The following is a 27,180-nucleotide window of genomic DNA, read 5'->3' as shown; positions in this document are numbered from 1 at the left end:
ACCTATGGAAATGAAGATCCTGTCACAGTTCATTGATCTGATGCCAATATTGATTGTATTCTCAACCTAGGCTCCAGTACTATTCTATTGGTAGAATACCTCTTTCACATCACGTAATACGATGCAGTACAAGGTTTTGTGGAACTAAACACACCGAAGTAGAAATAATATAGACGTCACCAATCAAGCACATCAGGAAAAAAAACATACACAATAATATCTAGGATGAAAAGAAAATGTCATTTGCAGATAGCATTTATATATTAGGAGGAATTTATATATTTGTTCAATTAACTTGAATAAACAGCTTTTAAAGTCGATGTTTTAATTATGGATGCCTTTCAGTTGACAAGGACAAGACCTGGCAAAAGAACTTCTTTTGATAAACAATACTGTATTTCATTACATACATAAATATGATACAAAAATCTGCACCAGGTAATATGAAACAAAGAAAAAATTACCCATTTTAAGTTGAGAATGAGTTGAACATAAATGAAATGAATGCATTACAAGCTTTCTAAATGTGGCCAGTGTTTTACTATATACATATGGCCCCTGTTCTGACAGTTTGTTATTCTAAGCCTATTTATTTCTTCATTTGACATGTTAAACACTGTGTGCACTCAAAATTTTTCACATATATAAGAGCATATTAGGATTCTCGATGGGTAGAACCAGCCTGTCCAGTGTAAACAACCATCCTTTTCCAGGTACCTGAGAAATCTGACAGCCACAGATGAATTTTAGATCAACACTTTTTTATGTGAGAACTAGTTTATGAGATAGTCACATACGCAATCAATTTCAAACAACCAATCTGTAACTGACATATCTTCCTGCTGTTTCACTGGGCCTGATGATTTTGACTACCTGGAAAAAAAAAGAAAACAGTTAGATCAACATTTCATGATCTGCATTAGTTATCTCCACAAATGCTCCAAGTTCTTGTTCACTTTGAGCACCAGTGACTCACAACGAAGTATTAGCAAATGTTCTTCAAACCTCTTTATCAGGTAGGGAATGCTCCATTTTTTGACTTACTTGGTACTTGTAGGTATATAATATAGTACTCAGGAATTGATGTTAAAGGCATCATTTACATTTAGATAAAATATTATAAATTTCAGTATATCATATAATGTTACAAGAACACAGTGGCGTCCCTCTGCTATGTACTGCAGGGTCAATCTGCTGATCATTAGATTTGGTCGTATATAGAATAAAGAAAACGGAATGCAAAAGCAGATAAATAATTTATTTATTTGATTTAAATGATTTATTTATTTATTTATTTGATTGGTGTTTTACGCAGTACTCAAGAATATTTCACTTATATGACGGTGGCCAGCATTATGGAGGAAGGAAACCGGGCAGAGCCCAGGTGAAACCCACGACCATTCGCAGGTTGCTAGCAGACCATCCTACGTACGGCCGGAGAGGACGCCAGGATGAGGTGGACCTGAACTCACAGCGACCGCATTGGTGAGAGACTCCAGGGTCATTACGGTGTGCTAGCGCGCTAACCGGCTGAGAGAAAACCAATGAAACAGGAAATGAAGCAATTATCCTTAAACTGATACTGTTGATGCAAACACATAAGTTTTATAAGAAATTAATCCAACTTAATAATAAACTCTTCAGTGGCACTATAAGGTGGGTGAATCAGTCAGAATCAACAAAATGTGTCACTTTTGACACAAAAAGCACTATACTTTAGGTGAAATACAGTATTGCCATTTTAAAAGATAGGCAAAGCAGCTCTAAAACTTAAACTGGTGGCAACTATTTTAGCTCTGAGAACAGTTGGTCATGTTCCCAGCTTAACTTCCGCATTAACCGCTCTGAATCGTTACAGTTACTAACCTGGAACTCAGCCTTGTCGCTTGCGCTGTCCTCAAATGCCAAAGTTGTACACCACAAAAACATGTGCCCCATGATCTTTAAGTAATTCTGAATTCATATCACCTCATTATGCCGTAATAACAAAGTGAGTGAGTGAGTGAGTGCTTGGGGTTTAATGTCGTACTCAACAATTTTTCAGTCATATGACGACGAAGGAATCCTTAGAGTGCATGTACGTGTAATGTGCCTCCTTGTTGCAGGACTGATTTCTACCGCTATTTTATTTAGTGCTGCTTCACTGAGACGACTTACCGAAGACAAGTAAGCCGCCCCGCCCTAGCCATTATACTGATACGGGTCAACCAGTCGTTGCACTATCCCCTTCATGCTGAACGCCAAGCGAGGAAGTTACAACTTCCTCTTTTAAAGTCTTAGGTGTGACTCGATCAAGGATTGATCCTGGATCTACCGGTCCCGAAGCAGACGCTCTACCAACTGTGCTATCCGAGCCGGTCCGTAATAACAAAGAATGTAATGTAACAATTAACACAAATGTAAAACAGCATCAGAACTTCGCAATCTGTCATTTCGAATCATGTGACTACATCTCTAAGGTGAACTCTGCTCATTTTCCCAAAATTAGGGTTATTTCCTTTTTTTGACAATAGTTGATTATTATTCCTTCTGCTCATTATACACACACATTTTAAAGTTCAGAATCACAAACAAGTTGTCAGTCGCCAATCTAATGGTGTAAATATTCTTGGTTTTAATCTAAGAATTCCACAAGTTTATTTTTTCCTGGACAATGCCGAGTGTGTCTAATTCATGGTGAAAATGGCAGTTAGTGAAATCTGGTTTGCTGCCAATGCATCAGGTGCATATGAGATAATTGTAACAATATGGTCTTTATTATTCACAAAACTCGGTGACATGAAGACAAAATTACTGCAAGATTAAAGGAATCATATTTTTATAGCAAACTTCCTTGACATAATGAGGGTAGCACACTGGAAAGGACTGAATTCCAGCTTAACGAATGGAAGAGTAATGATCTGTTCCTCAGAAAGCTAAGCCAGGAAGAATACCGTGCGAATCACATCGCACGAAAAAATTAACAGCAAATCCAGATAGCCTTGTGGTAGGAAAAATACGCTTCAAAGACAGGGTCAAGGTCAGAGAAAATCAATCAGGCAATTTTATACCGGTAGGTGTATCTGTGACATGAATATGGCCACCCTGGCTTTAAATGTTTTGAGACCGTAAGATCAATGACCTTGGAAAAATAGGTGAAGATCAAAGAAAACTATAGGGTACTTCTCTAGTGTATGATGTGACATCAGTTCTACTGACATTGTTCAGAGCCTTTAAAAGATATCATATTTATAAGCACCACATGCCATTGCGCTTTAGCAAACTCAATCACCTTGAAAACACCTTGATCACAAATAATCCACAGCGCTCTTCTCCAAGGCTAGATGCATCTATTCTAAACCTCATATACATACGATAAAACTTCCAGGAGTACACGACATGTATCTGAGTTGAAGTGGACAATGGAATGCTAAGTTTTATGTGGTGATTCTTTTCGACCATCAACTCACTCAAGTTGCAATATTTAAGAAACATGGCCCAAGACTGACCTTTTTCTCCCCTTGAATGGGAAGACGACCTCAAACATCAGAAACGGTGTTGTTTGTAATCATGGATCCTACCATGTAACATCACTTCTGCGGTACAGGTTGTTGGGAATTATGAATACTTCACAATACATAATCGATAGAAACGCTGAAATAATGGGAATCTTTGTGCTGCCTAATTTGCATGTTATCTTGTTGTGTGGACAGTTTAAATCAGTGACGGATTTCATCTTCTAATTTTCTTAACTGAGAACATATAGGCCCAAGGAGTCAAATGCGACACAATTTTATGTTTAGCTGAACCAACTCAAAACTTCTGAATTCCTTTTGGCAGCATTTCCCTTTATTTTAACTATTTACAACATAATGTGTTTAGACTCAATCATGAGGTATACGTAACAAATGTTTCATGATTTTTGTTCCATACCTTTAAAAGACATTATGTTTACAAGAATCACAAGCCATTTCACTTCAGTAACCTTGTTCACCTTCTAAAAAACATAGGTTAATTAATGGGGCTCATTTCCAGGTTTTGTACATCTAGTACACATATTTGGTAAATTAGAATTTAAGTGTTACATACAGAGCGTTTACATGAAAGTGGATGGATGGATGGACAGTCAGGTGCCTGCCGCAACGACAATACCCCATGGCCAATGCTTGGCTGAGGGGTAAAAACTGCACATGACAGAACATAGCGTTTCTCTTTTCATACTCGTACACTTATCTACTCACCTGTCCTCTTTTGAGTCCAAAATACCTGGCAACGGGATCGCCTTGCTGAATTCTGGGTAGTTGTGATTCTTTCAATTTGCTGAGCTTAAGTTAAGGGAAAGTTATATGGCAAAGTGGAGTGCATAAAAACATGTCTTACACAAGGCATTGTTCAACACTTTTTCTTGGTAAATGTAGACAAAGCTCTGTTTTTAATTCAGTTAATAAGCCATTTCATGCATATTTTCAACTATAATTTGAGGGCTGGGTCAGACATGAATACTTAGTAATAATATTATTTTGTCTGCCATTTTGTGACTAAGAAAGCAATTTAGTCGACCCAAGGCTGGGTACATTTCTTACAACACCTTTAATTTACCATAATTAATATGCATGTAAGACATCAACGAAGGAACACTCCTTCCCCCCATCTCTTGTGTTATTTTACATACATGCAAAACATGAGCTCAATACATGCAACAATTTTTAAGATCAAACACCTAACATTTACTTTAACACTACTTTCACTGTTGTTTTGAATACCAAAGCTTTGGGTATCACATTAGCCATGTCTGTATTTTGTACAAATGAGCTAAACATTCTGATTTTTTCGATAGTTCAAGATTTTTATTTTCCTTTAAGTATGTACGAAGGTAGACAACTCTTCATCATTTAAATAGAAGGAATTGTCTCCCTTGAAATGACAGCTTGACGAGTGATATTTATATATTAAGGTAGACAACTCTTTGTCATTTACATAGAAGGAATTGTCTCCCTTGAAAGGACAGAGAACAGATATGTGATGTTTGCACAAAGCCTGAGATTAATTCTATCAGAAAAAAATCCCCAATACAATTTTAATTAAAATCCTCCTTAGCATAGTTAATATGGGTCAATTATGTTGAACTGAAGGAAGATGGTCCCTTCCTTACATAATTTGTATACATGATTGAGTTTGACAATCATTGCTGAGTATCTAGATTAGAATAAACATAACCATAACAAAAGGGTCAATCAGACACAAGGACGGATACGAAAGATGACCTATCCCTTCCACCTACTACATTGATCAGGGGATGACAAAACAAGGCAGACAGAAGGTCTTGATAGTTATAAATATGCAAGCTCTTCAAAGGATACTACCTTGACAATAACTCTGTCTTCTCATCTGCTGTCATTACTACATGCTCTGGAACAAGCTGAGAAAAAAAGAACAAGTACTGTAAATGCTCTGTTAAGTGTTCACAAAGAACTTCTCTATGCATCTATAAAGTTGTATGCTACAATACTTATGACCTCTTTCCAGGTGACAACCTCTATCTCTGTTTAACATGATAGTCTGATGAAAAAATTAGTAATTTCAAACATTGCTAGCCTTGGCAGTGATGTAAAGTAATGCCTGCGCGCATGCCCAATGCAGGCAAAAATCACTGTGGGCATGTTATAGCCTGCCCGATTGAGCAGTCACTATTTCTTGATTCCCATTTTCTCCTTTATAAATAAATTCAATGTCCGATGGATATCACGCGCAAACCTTTTACTGTTCTGTTGTTGTTGACGACAAACGTGCCTCTGCCACACAACAGTTCAACCAATGAGTGAGGAAGTTTTCGGTGTTCTCCATGATTCGGTTTCTTGTGGTACAGTAACCACAATGTATACGTCCAGTAGGAGAAGCCGGGCACAGGGTGGGGGAAGTTTGTATTTTTAACGTCAAATGCGTTGCGAACGAGAACAGCTCCAATTTTGTGGCCTGCACCATTTTCTAATTCATGATGTGGCCATTAAATCCACTTTATTCAGTGTTTCTCTTCTTCTGTTTTCCATCACAACATTGTTTTCACAGGTATTACACAGGTATGTAAAATTTACCAGTCATAAAAAAAATAAATAAACACCTAAAATATAGCTCTAAGTCGTACTTGAGTTGTGTTTACTAGAATATTATTTATTTTGTTTTATTGTTGTTTAATGCAGTCTTCAACAATTTTCACCTGCATGGTTTTAGTTTTATTGGAGGAGGTAACTAAAGCACCTGAAGTAAGCCACCAATATTTGGTGAGCTCCTTACAAACTTTCACTGACAATCTACTCCATTAAAATCGAGCGGCCGTATTCTTAAATAAGGCGTAAAACACCAATCAAATAAATAAATAAATAAATCTATGTGCACAACACAGACCTCAGGAGACAATTGCTATACTTTTACAACTAATTTCGATATTATTCCATCTCCAAGTGTGGTTTTCAACTGCAACGCACAATGCAGGAAACAAATGGCCTAAAAAAACACAAATTGCAAAAATATGGACTATATCTCATTAAAAATACTATTTGATTATGGAGAACGAACTCAATGGTAGTCATATAAGACTTGCTAATTCAATCAGGCCTAGTTAAAAAAACATTAGTAAATGCTGAAGGACAAGGTTTATCTCAAATAAAGCAAAACAAAAAAGAAGGCAAGAGTTTCACTCCAGGTAGGATGAAATTGTTACTAGCTTGTTTGAAACAGCAGGCTGGGAAATTTCAATGGGAAATTTCATTTCTCAGGAGATTTAGATTTTCTATAAGTTTTAAAAAGGTAACACTGGAACTGGGCGGGGTGTCAATCATGTCTGTTGCCCTTACTGTAGGGCACAGTGTTCCAATAAGGCAGCATGATAAATATGATGACTGAAGTGAAGTTTATCTCACCATGTGCTCTGTTATATTAATCAGCAATTCCGCCTCCAAAAACTGTTCAAGAATGTATTTGGGTGCCATGTCCACCAGTGCCTGAAACAAAAAATACAAAAAAATGAGGCTGCTGGGTTTGACTTCTGTCCATATTCACATCTGTTACATACAGATGACATCTAAACAAGGCATACACAATGTAAACCAGATCAAAGTTTCAGCCAACCAAGTTAAAAACATAGGGTCAGTACTTCTGTGTGGGGGAGTTTGATGGATGAGCCTTGAACCTAAGACTCTGACTTGACGTTTACCCCCAAACTACACTCAGCTGTGACATTTGTATTCTCCATGGTTAACTAGGTGACATGTTCAGCATATCATTCCCAACTCATGAGAAAGTCAAGGAAATCCCACAACTGCATAACACTCTCTTACACCAGCAGTATATCTGAGATAATTATTGTCTATTTGCAGGTATTCATCTGGTAGTCTTGTTTATAGGCAGAGGAAACGGGAGGGTCATACACTCTAACATAAAACTGCAGCCAAACCAGAGTCAGGATTTCCATCCTGTCAAGAGTTGATTGGCCATAGTTGGAATAAACCCAGTCAAGGCCCTGGGCATCACTGTAATTTAGATTGATCATTCAAAACAAAATTGTGCATAAACTCAAAAATGTAGATTTTAGGACAAAAAGTTCTTAAAAAACAGAGCACCTGTTTAGCTGAAGGTGTCATTCCTTGTTGAACAACAATGATAGCTCGTGTGATGTTTTCCTCTTGCATTCTCTGGCAGTATGTTTTTATTGTTTTGATTCCAACTTTTGGTTCTTCAGGGAAAAATACAAACATCTGATCTAAAACAGCAAAACACACAACAAATGTATGACTGTGTAGCGGATAATCTAAGACATGTGTGGGCATCAGCGATACCCATTTTATATTGAAATAAACAAGTTGATAAAATTACATGTCACTAAAAAAATTTGAAACAAATGTTTCTAGAGTTCTTTGGTTTCACAGAAAAAATCTGATAAACACAGGTATATCATCTACACGTAGGCTTAAGGCAATGTAGTTTTCCCAGAAAGTCAAAATACTGTCTTTCTTCCACTAGTAGTTTGTTTACTTTGTGTACAATCAATAATATTTTGGCTGGACATTCGTCTATCCACTATGATAAAGTTTCCAAGTTTCAAAATGGCTACTCAGCCTAGGTAGTCTTGAAAACTAACCTGTTGGGTCATCATTGTGAGCTACCAGGACAATGAGGTCACTTCTTCCAGGCTTCCGTTCACTGCACATAACAAACATCTCTTTTACTAGAATTTACCAACAAACTAAACAACAAATTAAAATAGAAAATGCAAACATTAATATCTCTGCTTCTTGAGATTCACAAGAACTCATTTATATATACTTATATTTGTCATCGCGTTTAGTTGGGCAGTCATGAAATAATATTGTCTGTAAGCAACATGTGGCTGGTTGTGTTTCCTCACACCATATTGCTGCCTGCTGTTCTATAAGTGAAATATTCTTGAGCTAGGTTTGAGACACCAATCAAAAAAACATAAGCATAAAATAGTAGTAGTAAGTAGCCTTATCTTTCCAAACAGAATATTATTGATTGGTATTAAAATCAAAACTAAACAATTATTCATTAATATATTGTACGTCATCATGTTTATGGGTTGAAGAGATGGAGTCATCAATGAACCAAGCAAGGTATTTGAAAAGCCTCCTGATGAAAAACTTTGTTCAATCAATTACACATGAACTGAAATAGAAGAACTTGAGATATTTAACAAGGAAATCAATCACTACTATATTATGTGTTTTTTTTTTTTTTTTTTGTTGACATATCTAACCTTGGTTTATCTCCAAACTGTTCTTTGAACTCTTCCAGGGTTTGGTCCAATTCATCCTGTGTCACTAAGTAACCTCTGTCATGACACAGCTGTAAATCAAACAAAAATCAATTAGAAATTATACTATTATTACAACTGCAATTGCAAGGTCTACGAATTTCCGCTTTTTTATGGTGTATGAAGTTGGATGCAAACATGTGGCATGATTCCAGTTGGCTGTTACAGCCAAATTGTAGGGTAGCTATCAGAGGTCTGGCAGTTCACAAAAACTGTGATATTTCTAATAAGCTGGTGTGAATAATGAGTTAAGTAGTTAGTTTTCAACTCAATCCACATTCTGCATGGGAATGACTTTTAAAGGTCAGCAGGGGTGCCATTGGTGTGCATCCAGTTGGAGTTAGGACATGTGCAGTACAATAAGTTCATCTTGATGGTTAATCCGAATATGTGTGGTCTCGAATTTCTTTCTAAATAATCAACCTATATTTTCCAAAATTAACAATTAAGTTTTAATCTTCAGTGGTTTGCGCTTTCTTAATGTAGTTCTCACAATTCAGGTGAGAGCTACACCACTGAGTTTAATTTGGTTGTATTTTGTCTTTGTACTTTTCAAAAAGATGGACAAAGACTGATATTTTCAATTCTGATACTAGTATTTTAGTTAGATGTATTTAGTTCATGGCACGGAGATTTGTACTGCAGATCATATATCCGTCATTACGCTGAACACTGTGAGTACAATAAACAGCACATTGGTCCCATGTTGTATTCTTGATGGGATAGTGACAAGAGTAGTGTACATTTCAACTTTCATCTCTCGCAGTGACATGTTGTTGTTGTATCGCAGAGCTAACATTGATAATTTAATTAAGTGTGAACACTTGCTTGATATTTCTTATTCCGAGTATACCTGCATGATCGTTTTTCTGATCCTCCATAATCGATATGTTTCTTGTTCGTCGTCCATTTAACTCCGATATCACTTTAAGATCAGCCGCCACTCTTACGGCCACACACACACACACAATTACACGTGCGAAAACCTCTAAAAACAAGAAAGAGTCGTGTAAAGGGACTTCACTCATGCATTCACCCCCACTGAACCGTCCTTGATGGGTTGCACGATGGTTGCACAATCGAAGGACAAGTGCTCGTAAATGTAAGTTTGCGTCCATTATGGCTGAAATGATGATATCCTTTATGTGTATTGTTCACTTGGCCAGTAACTATATGGTAGTGTTATCATATTTTTGAGTTCTGTTTTACAGAGCTAAATATTATCTTCATAGTGGAAACAAACAGTCTGTGTAAGGGAGGTAACTATTGATTGTGTTTTTTTTGTCCAGCAGGTGGCGCTGTTCACCACTATGTACACGCCTGCCCACGGTGTCCTCAAAAAGTCGATTGATCTCATTTACTGCACAGCGGCACGCTATATCAGCATGGTGAGTATCTTCTGTCACGATTGCACTGTGCATAAATATATGACTGATTATGCCTTCGCTGTAATTAGCGACTTGTGTAATAAATAATGTGTTGTATAATACTGTAAATACGTTTGGTCTTATGTACGTAGTCTATAAGTAAGTTTTATTCAGTACTGTAGCCAATACCACTACTACCAGTACAAGCCAGTTTCATAACTACGAACTGGCGAAAGGTTAATTAATTGCCCAAATCTGTGCATAATAACAACCGAAATGACTTGAATAAAAACTGTGTTATGTGGTTTTACACTGCAAAGTGATATAAGCAGTCACACATAGAGATAGGCCACGGGCACACAGATGTTCTGCCCTAAGTGGCAGCTAAATGGTAAGATTTTAGGGTACTTGGTAGACTACAGATCTCGCATAGCTGGGTCTGTCGGGCCAAATGCGCCGTTAGCAATTGCTGTAAAATCACAATGACTTTTAGCTGCATTAGTTAGCCCCAACCCTGCATGTCTTGGTGAAATGCTGACCTGGCTAATTGCCATAATTTTTGATTAACATGTGATATTTTGATATACATATCATGTGACGTTTGTTTCTGAGTTGCAGTTCTTGACACTTCTATGATTTTAAGGGAACAGGCTTACTGAATATACTGGAATTGATTGTGTTTAAAATCTCTACTCTTGCTGTTGACCATCAGAATTTGTCATGTTAAATAGTTCTTGTATTCTTCTGAAAATTTGAGTGACTTGGATAGAGATATGAACTTTCAAACATGTTCTGAGAAGAGCAAGCTTTATTTACAGTACAACTGAACGTGCAACTAGGCGTTACATCTTTCTTAGTATAATTTAGGATGAAGCTTTGATCATTAGTCACTTATATCAGCAAGGCATACCGGTATGTGATTTACAGATAGCAACTTCATTTGTGATATGGTGTCTAATCATCCATAAGCCATGAGCTTGGAGTGGACAAACCTATGTTACCTGTATAAATAGGTAAGCGTCATAATATTGGTTTAACTAGTTTTGAAACTTCAGGATAAGTAAAGAAATTTCATAAAATGTCAGACCTTGATATCAAGATGTGATTGTTTGGTTACTTATATACTCGTTATGAAAGATTGATGTGTCAAATGTTTGAGTAAAATAAACTGTCGGAACTTTGGGAACTTTATACTAAAGCCTCTGCCCTGATAAAGTATGATAATGGTTTGGCATGATCATACTCGGTATGAAGTTTCATGCAAAATGTTACCATTACAGTAGTGGTCCAAGTAGTGTTATGATGTGAAGATCCAGGTCACTGAAGTAGGTGAAATGGAGTGGAAGTGCATTCTAGAGATCAGTTTATGATGTTGTAATTGACCTAGTTTTTGACTTTTGGGTATTAATACCGTGGCATGGAATAGAACATTTGAATTTATGTGAAGCAGGACTTTGGACAGGTTGCCTGAGGGTATTCACTGTGTGTATGGTTTTGGCTTGCTCTAGGTTTACCCACAGAATAAACTTGTTTAGCTAGGGAGAACCGGGAGTGAAGACTCAGGAATAAAAGTGCATAGTCACTAGATTAAGCTGAACATTGGTGAATAAGGTGGGTCAACATACCTTTTAAAACCATGAATGTGTGCACAGGCAGACGATCTAGGTTGACCTACTTCATGAAACATTTTGGATGTAAGGTATTGGAATTCCAAGATGAAGACACTATAATATAGGCGTTTAGCATGCCCGTGCGGCACAATAACCCAGGAGCCTCCCGCCAATTCGGTAGCTCATGCTGGCTAGCTTCCTCTCCGGCCATACATGGGAAGGTCTGCAACCAGCAGATGGTCGTGGGTATCGCTCGGGTTCTGTCCAGTTTTCTCTGACCGTAATGATGGCCACTGTTGTATAAGTGAAATATTCTTGAGTACGGTGTAAAACACCTATCAAATAAATAAATATATATAATATAGGTTAATAATATATATATATATATATGTATATGTATATTAAATTCATATTGAATATTTCTACATGTAAGTATTAAGAATAATTTATTAAGAAGCACATTTATCAAAAAAAAATATCCAAAAATTTATCAAAGCTATGACACTTGTAAAAAAAAATTTCATTTACAATATGCTAATCATTATTATGATACGTTGTAGCCTCAAGTCACCACTTAATTTTGTTGTGGCAGAATATTTGTGTGCCTGTATCTGTGTGAGTGACTGTTTATGTGTGTCACTCTACAGCGTAAAAACATATTGTCACTACATCATGCATGATTCTCGATTGCCATTGGCTGATCAGATGTGTCATAATGTTGACATACACTTGTCACAACTACAGGACATGCCCACACATGGTATATGAATCACAGCGAGGGTTTAAATGTCATATACCCGGCGAAGTAGAATTCCCGCTTAGGATTATAATAAGGGGGATAACTCATTTCGGCCTACTGTCATCTGCTGGAGCTGTCTGTTGCTAATAATGGAGGATAACGCTGATTTGTCTACAGGCGGCGAAAAATGATTTGCATCTAATAGCAGCCAAGAATTGGTAGAGCCAAAGGTATTCCAGAGTGAAAAAAAAAAGTGTAATTCAACTGCAGTGAGAATAATTCGTGAATAACTCCTTGAAAAACAACAAGATGTGGATTTTGAGGCATGCGACCAGGTGAGTCTTAGTGAAGCTTTTTTGCACTTTTACATTGACTGTTGTAAAGAAGTTGGCGCTCACTACAAAACAAGTTCCCTAGAAAATTTCTGGCATGGATTAAATCACTATCTGAAAGCTCTGCCACACGGTAAGAAATTTGACATCATCAGAGACCTGGCATTTAATGATGCAAATGAAATGATTAAAACAACCTTTAATGAATTGAAACAACTTGGCCATGGTACAACAACCCATTACCCTGCCATTGTGAAGCTGACAGGAAGAAGATTTATTCCTCATTCACCTCTGTCCCAAAACCCCCTTATGGGCTATTAAATAAAGTTACATTTGACGTGAGACTGTACTTTTGTCGGCAAGGACATAAAACATGGAAAAGATTACTAAGGCCACATTTGCATTGAAAGTGGACAGTAACATTGGACTGAAATACATATATAAGGCTAACTGAACAGAAAATAATAGAGCTTGTGACAAAGATAATGTTTCTGGTTTCATGCCAGAAGAACCAGACTCAGCCATGTGTCCAGTGGCTTCATTTCAAACGTACATAGCTAAACTGCATCCCGATGTGGACAGGCCCTGGCAGTGCCAAAAAGGATTCGTTCGTGGAAGAAGAAAGCAGCTGGTTTAGAAGGAAACCACTGGGGAAGGACACAATACCACACTTTATGTCCAAACTGAGCAAACGCTGTAATCTGTCCCAAATATATACCAATAACAGCATCCGTGCCACAGGGGCCATGATACTTTCACAGTTCAACTTCAGTGCGCCACAAATTATGGAGGTCATGGGTCACAAAAGTGTATTGAGCCTTGCTGTGTATCAGTGTATATCCGAAGGTGAAAAGTTGGTAATGGGGAAAGCCATGACTACTGATATATCGTCAGCAAAACCTAGTGTACCTACATGTACCTCTGCAATACAACGTCCTGCAATACTTCCGCTACTGTAACTGCCAGTTCATCATCAACAAAGCCACAATTATTTAGCTCTGTCATGTCACCTCCAGTCATACTTCCCACTACTGTAACTGCCGGGTCATCGGCATCCAATCTACAGTCAGCATTTACTAGGCCAAGTGACGTCGTCTCTGGTGATGCACTAGTTCATCCCTCAATGGTAACCTTGATCAATGGAGAAGATATGTATGGAGATTTTGATTTTGACCTGGAGTGCATGCTTAAGATTATGAAGATTTGGGTGAAATGCAACCACAGAACAATAGGGTTCTAAACTTGTCTCAGGCCAATTTCTGATCCAGTTAATTTTTTCATTAAGAAATAGACATAATTACAAATTCAGCTAGCTGTTCATTTTCTTGACGAAGGCCCAAGATAAAGGCTACTTGTATATAGGCACCCTACATATTAGTATATATGTTGTCTGCTAAGTTACTGTTCGTCCTTGTCTTCTATACAGGAAAGGCCTACATATACCTACATGTACATTTCCGAGTACTGGTGTACATAGTAAACATAAATGTTTACAAAGATGAATAGATCTGGGAGTTTCTTATTAAGTTCATTTACACGATTCATCTTCTAGCCGAGATTTTGCTTTAGCATTTTTCACTCATTAAATGTCTGGTTGACATTTCATGCGTTATATATAGATTGTGGATTATATTTCATGTGATTGGTTAATAGAATGATTGCCATTCTGATAAAAGCGTGCTTACACGGTAGATGTTGACACACGTTATAGCTGGTTTCGAATAAAGCCCGCTGGTAATGAAGCCCAAGGGTATATAGATAGACTATATAAAAATAAAGTTCCCTTTATATTAGTATTTGGAGACAGAATCGCTGTCCAGTGGATATAAAGGTCTTTTAGCATAACTGAAGTCATTTTTCTTTGTTACGCGGCATTCCATGGAGCATCATTGTGATGTCACGCCACCATACAGCGCTGTCTGTATGCGATATGGCCTGCATTATTTTTCTTAGCTCAGATTTACATATACTCAAGAATGGCTTTCTTTTTGATAAATGTTGTAGGGACAAAATTATTATGCACATGTTGAAAAGGGTATATGATGAGTTAAACTCTGGGTGTGAAATTTTATCCCTGAGCCGCAATTTTCACACCCAGGGTTTAAGTCTCCGTATGGCCTTCTCAATACAAGGATAACTTATATAATACAGTTTTCTACATGTACTTTCTAATGTCTCGCGATTAACCTGAAGCTGCTAGGGGGCAAGACATGATTAGTTTACATCTCGAAATTGTACAGGAGGTATTGTATGTATCAACAGATATTAGGTAGGTTGTAAAGGTCTGTTTTATCAGTTATTACTAGAAAATCAACTTACAGTACTTTGCATGTGCAATAATGGGACCACAGTGTTGCAAGAAATACAGAGCTGTATGCATTAATGATGGTAGAAACTGGCCAAAGCTTTTATGGAGACCACTGCCCTTGAGAGGTACATGAAAAACAAAAGGCAACCTTTTTGTTTAATAGAGGATCTGTCATCTGTAGGATGGCAGTTTTTTACTAAAGTAGTGTGTAATGGATGACATGATATCATGGACTGACTGACTAGTGGTTCTCAAGGTTATTCTTTATCAGTACAGGTCATGGATAAGTCAACACTCAACAGCAAATTTATATGTAATAGCCTAAATAATGCAGGAAAATACATGTACTTGTATATTCTGAAATGTTTAATACTATAGAGGGCCACACATGTCAAATGCCTAGATACTTTAGGTCTGAGAGAATTCATGAAATCCTACATGTACATCGTTTATTGATGTTTCTTGACTTCATCAGACACTAAATCTAGATGTAAATGGCAATTATGGCCATTTTGTAAATGTACAGAAAGGGCATTTTATTGCCTTCAGTTTGGACCATATTATGTTAATATAATACCTGCTCAGTGTCAAGAGAACACCTCTCTGAATAGATTTTGGAGGGCCAGCGACTGATGTATACACTCTAAATTAACCTGGTTTGACCTTAGACATGGAAATAATGATAAACAGACAGTATGAAATGTAGCATGTGTTGGATTTATGTCTGATAGCTCATAAAAGATATTGTATATTTTAAATGATGTTAAGGAAATAGTATATATATCAAGGAAGTGACAAAACACCTGCATGTGCAAATTTGTGTACATACCATGTATGATACTAAAATAAGTAGAAATTACATCATAATTAAGCATGTACCCTAATTCTTCAACTTCATCAATCACTCTGCAACCAGTATTTTCAAACATTCTGAGAAAACTATGGCGTGCAGAGTTTTATGAAGCTTGCATCTTTAGTGAGACAAAAGAATCATTTTAGTATCATTTTCACAATAATTGTACATGCATAAATTCCACTTAAAAAGTGCTTTAGAGGTTGCAAAGGTTGAAGATTTATAGTGGACCTAAAGGTATTTTTAATGTGCTCAAATTTGAAAATGAGAAATTTAGGGGTAAGTGAAAAATGGATTGATATTAAGATCTTGCCAATACAATTATATGGACAGAATTATACCTGTATATCATGGCTTCTACCTGAACCAGTTTATTCCATTCCCCAGTGACCATACATGGTATGTATAAACCCGGGTCTCTATAATGTACAGAATGTGTATGCATGTACGTGTACTTTGTAAATGGACCAGGTCCCAATAGTGTGTGTTTGTATACATGTAGGCTCAAGCCCAGGACAAAGACTGGTGGAAGAGAGCCACTTCTATCTATGAATTCACCGTGAAAGATATTGATGGCAACGATGTTTCCCTGGAAAAATACAAGTATGTATAAAGCCTTCAGTATGACCTTCAGTGAAACAGAAGGCACACCAATTAGAACTAGAGCTACATGTACCTTATTACCAGGGTAAGGATGCTTGGGGTTCAGTAGCTCAGACCACAGGCTCTTCAATCCAGTCCATAAACCCTATATAATATGACATATACCAGCCTCCTACATATATATAATAAGTACAGGTCTTAAACAACTTTCCACCGGCACCACACAATGTGTCCAAAATTCAAAAAGTAAAGCCTTCAACCTTCAACTTCTCCACTCACATCCCTATCTGGAACTATTATCTGCTTGAATCGACTATTAGTGGTTCCAAATCAATTGTATTTTGTTCCAGTGACAGTTATGTGTGTTATTTGACATTGCAAGGTACCGATGGACAGTCGTTTCATATGCGAACCATTTGCCATCCATCATGCCCACCCATATGGCATGTTTTACACATACATCATGTTTATGATTTACATGTATTGTGCAAAAGACAGCTTGTTTTCTCCGGGCACATGGGTCTGAAGACCTCCATTGCCAAGTGGTAAGTGTGCTAGCTAGTGCAGCACTAGGATCAAGGAACCTCTCGCCAATGCGCTCTCTGTCGTCCTCTCCAGTTGTATGTGAGAAGGTCTACCATTAACCTATGGATGGACGTGGGTTTCCAGCCCAGTTTTCTGCCGTCATGATGCTATCCGCCAATTTATAAGTGAAATATTTTTCAGTACAGCCTAAAAAACCAATCAAATAAATAAACCCTTAAGTAACAGTACAAACAAATTTTTAAACTTTCACTTTGGGGGATAAAAATGGCTTCAAAGTACTGTTTTCTTAATGCCCCAGCGCTCAACCCGGAAATTAAGTAGCGTGCAGTGTTGATGTCAACGATGATGTCTGTTTAAAATGAACTCTGTGAGGGACAGACAGAACACGTCTGAATGAATGGGGCCCGGGATGTGTGGAACAAACTGAATGGGAGCGAGTGTAAGGGCGCAGAGCGTGCGCTAAGGTGGCATTAAGAAGCGATGCAGTATCTGTGTACATGTCACCTTGCACACACTGTAGTGACATGATTCACTGAGCTCTGGGCGCTGCGGGGATGTTCACTAAGTTCCAAGCAGGATCAACAATGGTGTAATTTCTGAAAAAATTTGACCTTTGACGGAAACTATGGGTAATATAGAGGAGTAATTAACGGGTATAAAAATACTCCCAAAATGCAATGTTTTGACCAAAAATTCTGGGGCATAATTTTCTTCATTTGGCATAGAAACATAATCTTTATTTTATAGTTCCTTTTCATATATCCTTTAACTGAAATGCCACCCAATGCAAAATTGAAATGCACTCTAGTAAGGCATTCAAGCTGATCATGCAGTCATGTCAAACAGTTAACCCCTAGCTAACTTTGGCTATTTACTTGAATTATGTTTAAACATAACAATGCTACATTATTCTCAGCATTATTATCAGCACTACATACCCTAAATGGCAAATATGTCACGAAATATTATTTTGGTGCTGAAACTTACAATTTTTCAGTAGAATATCATCCCATGATTCAACCAAACCTCAAAGCACATTTCTAAAATCAATAGAACTCTCAGAATCTGGAAAAATTTAGTCATGGACGGAATTTGTTGTCATTTTGGGTATTTAATATTCAGTACATTATAATGTTCAAAAAGAATAGTATTCGCAACTGGTTGTGTAAACTGACACATTGAGCACTCCTTTGTCATCCCAATTTATCAGTAAATGTATGATTATTACGCAAGAATTTGTCACATACCAAATGGCAGATTATAATGCCATTTGCTGATGTAATTCATGTAGTGTAAAGTTCAGTACTGACCAGCATAAGTAAAATTAAGATTTATTACTAGTACTTGAATGGTTTTCTCATACATATATATGAAGCGGCAACTTACAGCAGATTATTTTGGTTATTGACAGTTATAAGACTGTACAGATAAAAGCTGTATCATTTATTTTATACATGTAATGAAGTCCTGTAAAGTTGAGGGTGAAAAACTGAACATCAAAAGTTGTTGGACCAAAACACAAAAACATGTACTACATTTTTATTTACAACATTGAATTTGTCATAGGATAACAGTACATGTGGAAGTGTGGGCATTACATGTATAGGTTGTATATATACATTATATATATATATATATATATATATATATATATATATATATATATATATATGGTCCATTACCAGAGATGTGTTTATCAAGCCCATGTTGAAGCCCATTGTCTTTGTAAGTTAATATTATTTTGTGTGATTTTATATAACCAGGGTTTGTATTTGATGTTTTTACAGAGGTCATGTTTGTCTTATTGTGAATGTGGCCAGTAAATGAGGCCTCACCAACAAAAACTACACTCAGCTACAACAGTTGCACGCCAAGTATGCTGAGTCTAAGGGATTGAGGATCTTGGGGTTTCCTTGTAACCAATTTGGGGATCAGGTTAGTAGAGATTACCACATTACTTGGATCAGTATCTCACAGATTAGCCGTTGTTCAAACCTTACAGTTTACATGCAGCTTTAGTGTAAGTCCATAATTTACAGTTCACAGCTTTTTTGGGGTTAAAATTTGTCAGGAGGCTACTAATGCATGATAGGGCAACAGGTAAAGAAGAGAACAATATGTCTTTTTTTTTTTTACAAGATATATGAAAAAAAAAAGAACAGGACCTGAGATTTTAGTGGAACAGTGTAAGGGATTCAATGCAGATTTGGTTCTTATGCTGGATGGGGAGCAAATACAGAGAAAACGATTTTACTATTTAATTCAGATATAACCTTTTTTTGCCAGGGAGATATTTTTGTCACATATGCATCAATAGGTGTATGTACCTTGCATGTCTTTTGGTCTGCCCATTTCAAAACATTCTATCCACTAATTGAAATGTGGGGCATCTCTAGCATTGAAGCTGATTATTACCTCTCAAGGAGGAAAAAATTTATATATTTCTGTTTATTTTTTAAACAGAAGGTTTAATTAATCTCAGTTACAGAAGAGGAAATTATTGGAATGTATATGTTGTGGAATAGGCCATAGGTTGCATGGAAGACATATTTTCCAAATGTCAAACTCACACTGATTTGTTTTAAGAAAGGCCAGTACCCTCTTACTATATTTAAACAGTTTATGAAATGATATTTACAACTGAGGCTTTATAAACTTTGTCTTGTGTTAGAGGTGGGGTAGTCTGTGACATTAGTACATCACTTGAAAACTGGACATGTGTCACTTGAACACCTGATGTGCATCACATGAACATCCAGTACACATCACTTTGAACACCTGGTACACATCAGTTGAACATCCAGTGCACATCACTTGAACATCTGGTACACATCACCTGAACACCTGGTACACATCACCAGAACACTTGGTACACATCACTTAAACACTGGTGGTTATATAGTTTGGAGGATGTGTAAGATGAATGACTCTCAGTAAATAATGGAGGCGGTATATAACGTCAGATTTCCCCAATGGATAAACTTAACTGCCATCAAGTAAATGAAAAAGGTTTAGCATTATACACCAATCAACTCAATAAATCAATGTATAAGAGCATTATGTCTCGAGGCTGATAATTATTTATGCATACATTTGTCCACAATCGTTTTATGATGTGAACTAAACTGTTGTGGTTTTTCGTCTTCTGAAAACCTTTATCTGTATTTTTTCTTTTTGTTTCTTTATTTTATGCAGGAACCTGGATCAGAAGCAGACATCAAAGAGTTTGTGAAGAAGTTTGACGTTAAGTTTGACCTGTTCGCCAAAATTAATGTAAATGGGAGTGATGCTCATCCGCTCTTCAACTATCTCAAGCATGTGCAAAAGGGATTGTTGGGAAAGTAAGCAGGCACAATTAGCAAAAACTTATAATGGCTTAATATTTTATTTTCATTTATTTATTTGATTGGTGTTTTACGCCTTACTCAAGAATATTTCACTTGTACAACGGCGACCAGCATTATGGTGGGAGGAATCCAGGCAGAGCTGGAGGGAAACCCACGACCATCCGCATGTTGCTGATTGACCTTCCCACGTATGGCAGCCAGGAAGGAAGCCAGCCTTGAACTCACAGCGACCGCATTGGTGAGAGGCTCCTGGATTATTACGCTGCACTAGCACGCTAACCAATTTAGCCACGGAGGCCCCGCTGCACATTTTATTATTGTGTGCTAATTATTTGAGGTTGGGTATGATGTGTGACCTTAATCCTTATGTTAAAGTAGATTCCCAGTACTGGAACTGTCAAACTGCAGATAGATAGATTAATGCCCCCTGAATTGATTCAGACCACTTAAAATGTCAAAATCCAAAGAAAAATGGTAAAATTTTGGTGATCAAACATTAGAATATCTACTCCACTACACCTGAGCTGTTGACCTTGTGACATCACGGCGGTACATCGTCTGTAGGTATGTGGGGCCCCTCTGTGTGTACAACACAGACCACAGCAGACAATTGCTATACTTTTACAACTAATTTTGGGATTATTCCATCCTAATGTGTGGATCAACACAGCACAAGATACTGTAGAAATTACACACATGGACTGAAAAAAAAATACAGATTGAAAAATATCTCACATCTCACTAGCTCTCATTGAAAACACCCTTTGATTACAGAGAACTTGATTGTAGTTGTAGGAGACTTGCTAATTCAATCAGGCCTAGTTGCTATAAGCAGATGCTGAAGGCCGAGCTAAATTAAAAAGCAAGTCCAGAATTTCGCTCAGCTCCTGGTATGCCGAAGTTGTTACTTGCTTGTTCATAGCAACACGCTGGGACACAAACTGTAGGAAGCCGCTAGCCTACAACGGCCATTAGGAGTATGGGCGGTTGGTCACCATACATGTCAGTTTTTTGCCTATAGGCCTATAGGCTGCCATGCAGATGCCTCCAAACTGCATGCAATACCCTGAAACCATTTACGAAGTTAAAATTGGCATTTCTCTGAGTTACTGATTGCTCTTTCCATTCAAGTCTTACTTATTTTTACCGATGATACTTATTTTTTTTATAAATAACATTAGCTTGATTGTAACTTTCACCAGTCTTGAGCGACCAACTGTTCTCACCACAGCAACTCTCAAACCATGCCAAATTCTCCACATGTACTACCGTTATTCCATGAATGTCCATATATATCATGTACAGTGACCTGCATGTGTGAAAATCAGTCATTGTATTGCCCAGTTGCAGTGCTGTGCATGCTTTTCAAGGATCTAATGCAACTTCTTTATTTGTCAAAATATTTGTTGTAGAACTGTTTTACTTAAATGACTTTCATGGTTCTAATTAAGAAGTGTACATGTAGGGATCATTATAGATTACTGTAGGTCATACCACAGCTTATGGAAAAGCACACAGTGAGCAGGTCTAATGCATGGATTTGTCAATGCTTCCCAGGGCTTTTCAATACATAGAGTGTGCTTCCTGCAGATCTTCGTGGCACCTACCCAGGGCTCCACAGCCAACAAGATAGGCAGACTGTCCAGCTTTAGTGGGGTTATTTAAGTGGCACAAGCTAAAATAATATTTTTTACATACTAACATAACATAAATAATGTGTCTAGGGAAAATTTTTATTGTGAAAATAAAGGCATTGGGGATATCATTAAATTAATTTTTACATGCCTGTCAATGTAGAATCTATGGACAGTCACAATCATTTTGTGTGATGCTAAGTGGTTTGATCTGCTACATGTACGTGTAAATTACTGCTTACAACACCTTACTGCTATGTTTGGAAGGTTAGTACTTGTGCCTCACAATCAAGAGAAAATCAACCTGTGACAAAACCTGTGCCAGTAAAACTGGGAAGCCAGAAATTGTGGTGCTTCTCAGCATAGGGCTTAGTATATAAATGTGAAAACGTGAAAGGCAGTTACTGAATGCAATATTCTGGGTATAATGTCCATCTTTGCCAGTGGCGTTCCAGTGAGGTGGCACTACTGATATGTTAGCGTGGTGAAGGGCAAGATACAATCAGACTTGTAAATTGGCTGAAACAATGAAGGAATGGAGCAAACTGTTGAATGAGAGAAGCACAACATGTAGAATTTTAGTGTAGTGCATAGTGATGAAGTGGAGTTAAAGGATACATAAAAGGGGTGTATCTCGTAGGTGTATTTTAGATCTCTCAATAACCCCAATATTTTATGCTGTTTTGCAGATCCTCCGTTAATTCCCTAAATCTTATTAGAGCTTGAGCATGCTATGAAGGTAAAATTGTAAATGTCACACTTGGCGTAGTTGTCAGCAACTTATCAAATGTTATAATTTACTCTAGGTTTCTTGGTTTTCTCCGTTTATGAAATTAGGACACCATTGTACAAATGCCAATCAAATAAATAAGTAAATAAATGCCCTGTGTCCATGAAGCTTTATTAAACTATGACCCTGGTGTGGTAGTCAGTATATTACGCCTATTTGAACTGGTTTCCATCGAACAATTGTGAAATATTCTTGGTAAGGGTTTGAATCGCAAAAAACATTGATGTCTTTAATGTATCATTTCAGTTTTATCAAGTGGAACTTCAGCAAATTCTTAATCAATCAGGAAGGCATCCCTATCAAGCGTTATGCTCCCACCACAGATCCACTTGTAAGTATTAGCAGGGTTTTGCTGAAATCATTGAGGCTGCACCAATTTAAACATTTGTTTTACAGGCAGAATGAATGTTTTTTTCCAACATCATTTCCAATAAAACTGAAAAGTCATCTAATTTGTGGGAAATGTGGACTGTCACAATAATTGTTCCTATTAAAGACATATTTATGTGATCAAAGAGCCTTGAAAAAGAGGAAAATCATCTGAAACATTAGGATCAGACAAAATATGTATTTTTAATTCGGTTTTTGGATTTTTTTTTGTTGGCTTGCCTGTAAAACACAGATATGTAATCTTCCAATATTAACATGGAACTCGGCCCTTTTACGTGTGCTGTCCTCAACATTTTGAAGCTGTACGTTGCAAGAACATGTTTCCTTTAATCCTTCAGTAATTTTTACATCATATATAACCTAGTTACATTTGCAGCAAGCCAAACTTTGCTGACCGCCATTTTCATTTTGAGTCGTCCGCACTCAGCATTGTCTGGAATGATTTAATTGAAACAAATGGGATGTACACAATCTAAAGAGTGATTGACAAATTGTTTGGGAATCTTAACCTTATTTTGTGTGTTAATGATGTACAGGAAGGAACTATAATCAACTAATGTCGAAAAAGTAGATGATCTTAATTTTGGGAAGAGCAGCAGAGTCCATCATAGAAATGGAATTACATGTTTCGAAAATGTTGGTGAAGTTTTAATGCTGTCAGAGTGGTTCTATTTGTTACATTTGTGTTCATGGTTATTATTATTCCCGCAAAATGAGGTGATATGAAAGAATTACTTTAAGGGACACATCTTCTTGTGGCATACAATGTTGGGACTTCGACGACAGCAAAAAACAGAACCAAGTCTCCGGTAATTGAATGTAACGACTGAGAGTGGTTAATGTGGAAACTTTGATGGGAACATGGCCAAGCCATTTCAGAGCTATCTCATGAAAAGCTACAGAGGCGAGGGGTTTTAGTTGATGCAGCTTCTTGCATTCAAGGTGTGGCACAGTGCATCTTTCAGACACTTGCTTCTGAAAATCGTGTATGAAGACGGTTACAGCTTTTTAGCCCTAGAACTAAAAGCAACATTGAAAGCACAGGATTTTTGATGAAGATGTAGTTGAAGATGAGCAAGCTCTTCTTTATTTATTTATTTACATGTATATAGGCTTGTATGTCATGCTCACCGTTCACCTTGAAACATCATGGAAATTCCTTTGGTGTGCAACATAGCAGATGACTGTACAAATGGAATTTAGTTGTGTAAATTCAATCAGTTGCATTGTAACTGTACATCCTAGCATAACGGAAAGATCTAAAAAGGCCTTCAGAGATATTTCTCGAGGGTGACTTGCCTGTACCTGGTTTATAACCCGATACATTTATTTCTTTGCTGTGGAAAGGTTCTGTTCACAGTTACGAATGTATTAAACAATAATATTTATGGTACTTGTTGCCACAACAGGGTAACTTGTATCTATATATATTTTCTTGTCTTTTCCTCCTCAGAGTATAGAGAAGGACTTCCCCTGGTAGTAAGATGGAGTGATGTAACCCACTAGTGTTTCCTGGTGAATCCTGACTGCAGTGGCCAGCAGACAGGGGGTGTGGCTGTGTGTGCAGATGGTTGTGGTGGACCGTATGATGGTGCATCCCAAAACCGTGTAGGGTGGGGTGGGCCGGAGCCATAATGGCGTGCAACCTGTCCTTACCCGCAATCATCTCCGCTAAGAGCTTCACTCCTTGCCACTGGTAATTGATCCTGTGGGAAGTTCAGGATCATGGAACACTTTCATAGTACCATTATTGTAGAGTTCTGTATCACAGAATTTGTAAATCAAATCCAGTGCAGTTTAATTACATTTGTTTATTTATTAGACCTCTCAGAATCTAACACTAATAAACATTGATGTTAAGTTTAAATAATGAGAATTCAAAACATGGGTATTATCCCAACACGTGATCCCTTTAAGTGACTGCAATTATTGTACCTGTAGTTGTACAGATTTCTTCTAATGTTTGGGGCACGTGGCCTGTTCATTTTAGCCAATATATATGTAATTGTAGCAGGAATATAGAGTTTTTTTTTTTCTTACGTGTTTAGACCATCTAATGAACAACGTACTCATATCTTTACTTTTTCAAGAGGCTGGTAAAGAAATGTAATATTCTACTTTCAACACTAGAGATACCACTCCCAATAATTAGAAGAATTAGGGGTTTTTATTTCAATAAGGATGAAATTATCTTACTGGTTTACAGACTGTGTAGGCCTATCACATCGATGTTATCTGTGCTAAAAATAGAAAAGTATTTCATTATCAGCTCATTGCAACTAGTTTCACCAATGTAGGATGTGCAGGGGATATAGTGTCTGCCTGATTAACTTTTTTGTTTAGGTTCAGTTTCACTTCAATCTGCAGGCTGATGCACTGTGCGCATAACATCCGAAGATGGGAATTTATCAGTCAACCTTTTTGTGAAGTCTACTTCTTCTCCAAGCTACTTGCAGAGCTACCATTAAACTGTAATGTTCAATCAACAAATAGCCTCAAAAGAGGTGAATATTTTAAAGTGAGCAGATTTGATATATATCAGCATGATGAGAAATTTAATTAAGATTGTTTTAAGTAACTCACCCAACACTTGAGAGAGAGACCATAAATTCTGCAGATTATATGCATGTTAATGTTTGATTCAGGGTTATTTGTAAATTTGATCAATTCAGTCAAATATTAAGGTCTATTTTAACGTGAAATGTCACACAATACATGCTCAACATGTAGAGTCACTAACAACCAATGAGTGGATTTCTGTCGTTTGCCAATGCCTTCATGCTTTTTTTTTTTAGTGGAAGGACCATCTTGTATTTATCTTAACTAATGTGCCTTGAGATTCATATCTTTTTGGAAATTAGAAATTCCTACCAGTGATGATGTAAAAACGAAAGCCTCCTTATCTGAATCAGGTTGGAAAAACATTTGTCATCAATTGCTGGTCGTTTCAATTTGACGTTGTGTATTTCACCATTCTTGACACAATTTGCTTGATTCTGATTATTTCATAAACCCTATAAGGCCACTTTAGAGATTATTGTGACCTTTGATTAATTATGATCAGAAAGTATTGGCATCAAAAGTATCAATTTAAGACCTTTGTGAGCTAAGGAACTAAATAATTTATAATCTTAGATTGTCCAACCAACATTCAGGGAGAGTTAACCCATATGTCAATATCTTTATGAAAGCTATAGCATATTTTCAGAAGACTCCCTTTATTGTTTGTACATTTAGAGATATTTGTCACATAAGTTGGTGCATCGCATATATATTTATAAATACTATTAAATCCCACCTTCTTGTATCCTACTCTAAATGTATATTCTCAAGGCTACAGAATTGAAATATACATCCGTATCCAGAGATTTGTGTTTGTGTTTGCTTCTTTCTAGTATAAAACCAATCCGTTTTAATATATGGTGTCTTTCATTCTATTTAATATTAGCTGTTGTTTGGTGTATTGATCATGGGATTTGCTCAATATACAATTGTTGGGTGTAATGGCGAAATACATAGTGAAATAGAGAACCATAACTGCTTCCATTACACACCTTCCACAGGTATGACCAGTTGCAAGCTTGAATCGCTGATCTTGCTGGTTTGCAGCTTTAAAGGATACATGAAAAGCTTTGGTTTTATTTCTTAATGTGCAGATTATCATCTGTAATAACATATAACATAACTAACAATTTTTTTAACTTTCACTTTGGGGATTAAAATGGCTTCAAAGTACAGTTTTCTTAAGGTCCCAGAGGTCAGTCTGGAATTAAAGCAGCTTGCACCGGTGATGTCAACGATGATCCCTGTTTAAAAAGAACTCTGTGGGGGACAGACCGTCGGGTGTGTTCAGGG

The 27,180-nt window shown here is 37.0% G+C and overlaps 2 protein-coding genes across 3 annotated transcripts; one reads left to right on the top strand and one right to left on the bottom strand.

Moving 5' to 3' along the window:
• Positions 1-348: 348 nt before the first annotated feature.
• LOC135471300 (DNA-directed RNA polymerases I, II, and III subunit RPABC1) lies at positions 349-9,796 on the bottom strand. The gene is made up of 8 exons (XM_064750475.1): positions 9,660-9,796; positions 8,750-8,838; positions 8,114-8,175; positions 7,596-7,735; positions 6,897-6,977; positions 5,340-5,398; positions 4,221-4,299; positions 349-873 (listed from the first exon to the last, which is right to left on the bottom strand). Exons 1-8 carry the CDS (start codon positions 9,714-9,716, stop codon positions 808-810), a joined length of 633 nt encoding a protein of 210 aa, XP_064606545.1. The 5' UTR covers positions 9,717-9,796; the 3' UTR covers positions 349-807.
• A 61-nt stretch (positions 9,797-9,857) lies between these two features.
• On the top strand, positions 9,858-26,851 carry LOC135469897 (glutathione peroxidase-like). Of its 2 annotated transcripts, none has more exons than XM_064748534.1 (7): positions 9,858-9,908; positions 10,099-10,194; positions 16,518-16,618; positions 18,952-19,099; positions 20,360-20,505; positions 23,182-23,266; positions 24,779-26,851. In XM_064748534.1, exons 2-7 carry the CDS (start codon positions 10,117-10,119, stop codon positions 24,803-24,805), a joined length of 585 nt encoding a protein of 194 aa, XP_064604604.1. In that variant the 5' UTR covers positions 9,858-9,908; positions 10,099-10,116; the 3' UTR covers positions 24,806-26,851. The 2 variants fall into 2 exon arrangements, with proteins under 2 accessions (XP_064604604.1, XP_064604603.1); XM_064748533.1 differs by having other exon boundaries at positions 9,871-9,908; positions 10,096-10,194; positions 24,779-26,850.
• The last annotated feature ends 329 nt before the right edge of the window (positions 26,852-27,180 follow it).

Source organism: Liolophura sinensis, chromosome 7, assembly GCF_032854445.1.
Source record: "Liolophura sinensis isolate JHLJ2023 chromosome 7, CUHK_Ljap_v2, whole genome shotgun sequence".
NCBI lineage: Eukaryota > Metazoa > Mollusca > Polyplacophora > Chitonida > Chitonidae > Liolophura > Liolophura sinensis.
The sequence above is the reverse complement of the archived record's forward strand: the minus strand, read 5'-3'. Positions and strand labels throughout refer to the sequence as shown.